The sequence below is a fragment of the Artemia sp. Qi Xiang Cuo genome, chromosome 17 (genome assembly GCF_049724085.1).
Source record: "Artemia sp. Qi Xiang Cuo chromosome 17, ASM4972408v1, whole genome shotgun sequence".
NCBI lineage: Eukaryota > Metazoa > Arthropoda > Branchiopoda > Anostraca > Artemiidae > Artemia > Artemia sp. Qi Xiang Cuo.
Window position 1 is genome coordinate 60172113 of NC_142810.1, and position 3368 is coordinate 60175480.

Below are 3368 nucleotides of genomic sequence, written 5' to 3' on the forward strand. Positions count from 1 at the left end.
GCTATCCTGCTCCTCTCTATGGGTTTTATCAAGAAAAACTGAAAATGAGGAGTACTCCAACTAAATTTCTTGAATTTACAAATACAGCTTCTATCTATTTAACTATTACGGCAGAATAAATTTCTTTACAATGACTATCCGGTTGCGGGGAAATTTTACAATTTGGACTTTAGAATTTACTGTTCTTTTCGCGATCCAAAGAAAAGAAAACGTAAACACTTTTCATTTTCCGAATATATTTGGATGGACAAATCTAAAATCAAAAAAAATAAGTCCTGCAGTGGGATTGATCGGCGATCCAGAGTTCGAACTCAACAGTAGCAATACACTGCAGGGCTCGGAATTTGATTCCGTTGATGAGGTTATGCAAAAGCGTCTCCCTGTAAATTTAATTAAGAAGAAGAAGGAAAAAAAGAGTGAAAGAAGCGAATTGAGTGCACAAAACAAACATGCTGTTGCTAGCCTTTAATTTCTGATTATACAATACAACACTAGTGAGAAAACAATGCCAACAGTAATAGGAAAGAAGAAATTAGATAGAAAACAGAAAATAATAAAACTAACACCAAAATATAAAATCCTATCCCTAGACGAGATTCTTCTCTTATAAGCAAGCTGGCAATTACCGCTGTCGGATATTTACTATCAAAATGGTGGTTGTTTTACCAACCACACACCATTTAACAAGCCAACGTACAAACAAGAGGAGAGAGGTTTCCCTCTAAGATTCATAAGAGCCTTCAGATAAAATGGTCCACTTTTTACTTTGAACAAAGTGGCAAAACAAATAAATGAGAAAAATCCATGAAATCTGACTACACTCATACCAGGGGAGAGGGTAGTGGTGCCCATTTCCAAAAATGAAGGGCGGGGACAATGGTTTTTTAAAACGAATATACAAAATAGATCATTAGAATCTCAAGGAGGGGGGGTGTTATTTGCCTTACTCTACATTAGCGCCCAAGGTGAGGGTTCCACTTTATGACAGCCCTCACTATTTGAGCACCAAAGAGCTGTTGCCCCTTTCTAACAAGATAAGATCTTGGAGATTTAGATAGACCCTTCCCCTACATAGATGTAAGGGTTCCCCTTCCCCTAGATCGAACCTTCCCCTGCAAGTAAGGTGTCAATTACTACGACTGAACATTTTCTTTTACAATGACGATTCCCTTAACTACACAAAAGTACGACCATATCTGCTTATAAAATAATAGAAGGGGGGGGGGGTCCTCTAAGATAGGAAAAAAGCTACCTCCCCAGCAGAACAGGAGTAGGAATACACTACTTCTTATGTTTTCTACTCCCCTTCCCAGTCTGATACACTCCAAACTCTCGGGTTGGGTTCAATTAACGTGTGTTTCTTCTCCGTTTAATTATTCAACGGCACTAAAGTGAAACTTAAATGTAGAGCGAAGGTGAGGCGAGTGCGTCCAATTTATTGGACGAGGGGGAACGTTTCCTTCAAATTTCAAAACCCTTTATATAAGGGTGCAAATAAATCAGAAGTTAGCGAATTTTCAAGGTAACATAAATCCCCATTGCAGTTAGAGGTCCGCTTGAATTGGGTTTGAGTATGACGGGGAGCTGACCCTATGAAATATTCAAATCAGGAAATTCCTAGTTTTTATTGACTTCCCTCGCCTACTGAACGAATTTTAAATTTAGGAATATTGGCAAAATCTCCATAAGTAAAATTACAATTACTGGAACACATCATTAAGCATAGGCAGGAAAATTAGAAGAAATTACAATTTTTTTTTCATTCTAAATTTAAAACACCAATCTCCTCTGGTTTTCTAAAGTTGACCATTTTGTCTTTCAGGGAATCAATTAACTAAATACAAAATAGACTGGACCTAAATTTTGACACACACGACTAAACCAAATTTTATATTATCTTCATCAGCCTAGCTTATTTATAAAACCAGCAATTTTCAATCACTGTCCCTCTCCCCCTCCCAAAAAATAAACTACTTCTCTACGCATAAAAATCAATGGCCCAACCTAAAATACACACTAGGCTATCATACAGACACACGCAAAATTAATGAAAGAATGCCCTCTTTAAACATAGAACATTGGTCTCGTCCTAGAGGAATTTTCCAGCATCTCCGTTTGCTGACGAGGGTTATGAATTCCTCTACGCATCATGCTAAAAATAAAAAAGGAGTCAATTATAATTTTGCCAAAATTTAGTATTTCACACACAAATTCGACTCTGTGCTAAGGACGGACGCCGCGTAGCCTCAACACGGAGAATCCTATGGCACGGTAATTTTCTCTTTTTTTTCGTCTGCTGTAATTTCTTTATTACAACCTAGTCTAAGAAACAAATTCACCGGTTACCACAGTTAAAACCGAGAATACAAAAAGAAGTAATGTACCAAGGACAGTGAAAATGAAATCTAATGTTTTAAATTGGTTAAGTGGGTAACTAATACAAACCATATGCGTCTTAAAAATTAGGAACTCAATATTTAACAGAAAAGACGACATATAGCCTACACCTACGTAGTTTTAAAATTTAGGGAGCGCCATGTTTGAAAATAAAGAACGTGTGCAAAACATCAGCAGAAAATTAGCGAAAAAATATTCTAACATGGAGCACTGGGAGCTGCAAGTGTCTGGATTGCAGTAACAAAAGACAAACATTGCCATTAATGGGTAATAAACTGAACAAAAGAATGTGACTGAACGATAAAGGATGTAAAAATCAAGCCTAACCTTTTGTAGTCAAATCGAAACTGACAAATAAACGTAAATGCCATTGAATAGCTAAAAATCTAAGCTATAATGGAATCAAATGTGCGTTAATCGGGTTTGGCTTCATCCTTTGATTATAGACCAAGGAATTTCCTCGAAATTTTCCGTAAACAACATTATAACGTGAATCAACAGACTATAGACGTGAATCAACAGACATAACGTGATGTAACGTGGTAACGATATACAGGATATAACGTGAGTCAACAGACTATCTTGTCAATGTTTGAATTTTTACGAATGAAAAGCATTATCCAATTTACCGAATTAATTTACGCTTTTTTTATGGTTTAGCGTGGCAGCAAAATGAAAATTTCCGCGTGGCTAAAAATCAAAATAAAACCAAAAGAAACATTATGGCAGTTTTCAGGGATAAACAGACGTAAGATGGAGACAGGGGATGAAAAATGTTTTCGCTTCAATGTCCTTGGTACCTCAACACAATTCTGTGTATTTAATGTCTTCACTTCCAAGAATAAAGGAAATGAACATCCAACGATATTCTCGAAAACTTAAGAAAAATACAGATACAAGGATTTGGTGAAAGAAAGCCGATATCCCATGGATGCCTGGCCCACAACTGGAGATAATACTTAAACATTTCA

At 36.5% G+C, this 3368-nt stretch overlaps 1 protein-coding gene across 8 annotated transcripts in view; it reads right to left on the reverse strand.

Annotated features, from left to right (window-relative positions):
- Positions 1-452: 452 nt before the first annotated feature.
- Positions 453-3368, reverse strand: part of LOC148942426 (protein argonaute-2-like) — a 122691-nt gene continuing 119775 nt past the window's right edge. For all 8 annotated transcript variants that reach the window (XM_089103509.1, XM_089103508.1, XM_089103507.1 and 5 more), the window contains one exon: positions 453-2152. In XM_089103509.1, the coding sequence (XP_088959635.1) occupies positions 2065-2152 (88 nt within the window). In that variant the 3' untranslated portion in view covers positions 453-2064. The remainder of the gene's footprint in view (positions 2153-3368) is intronic.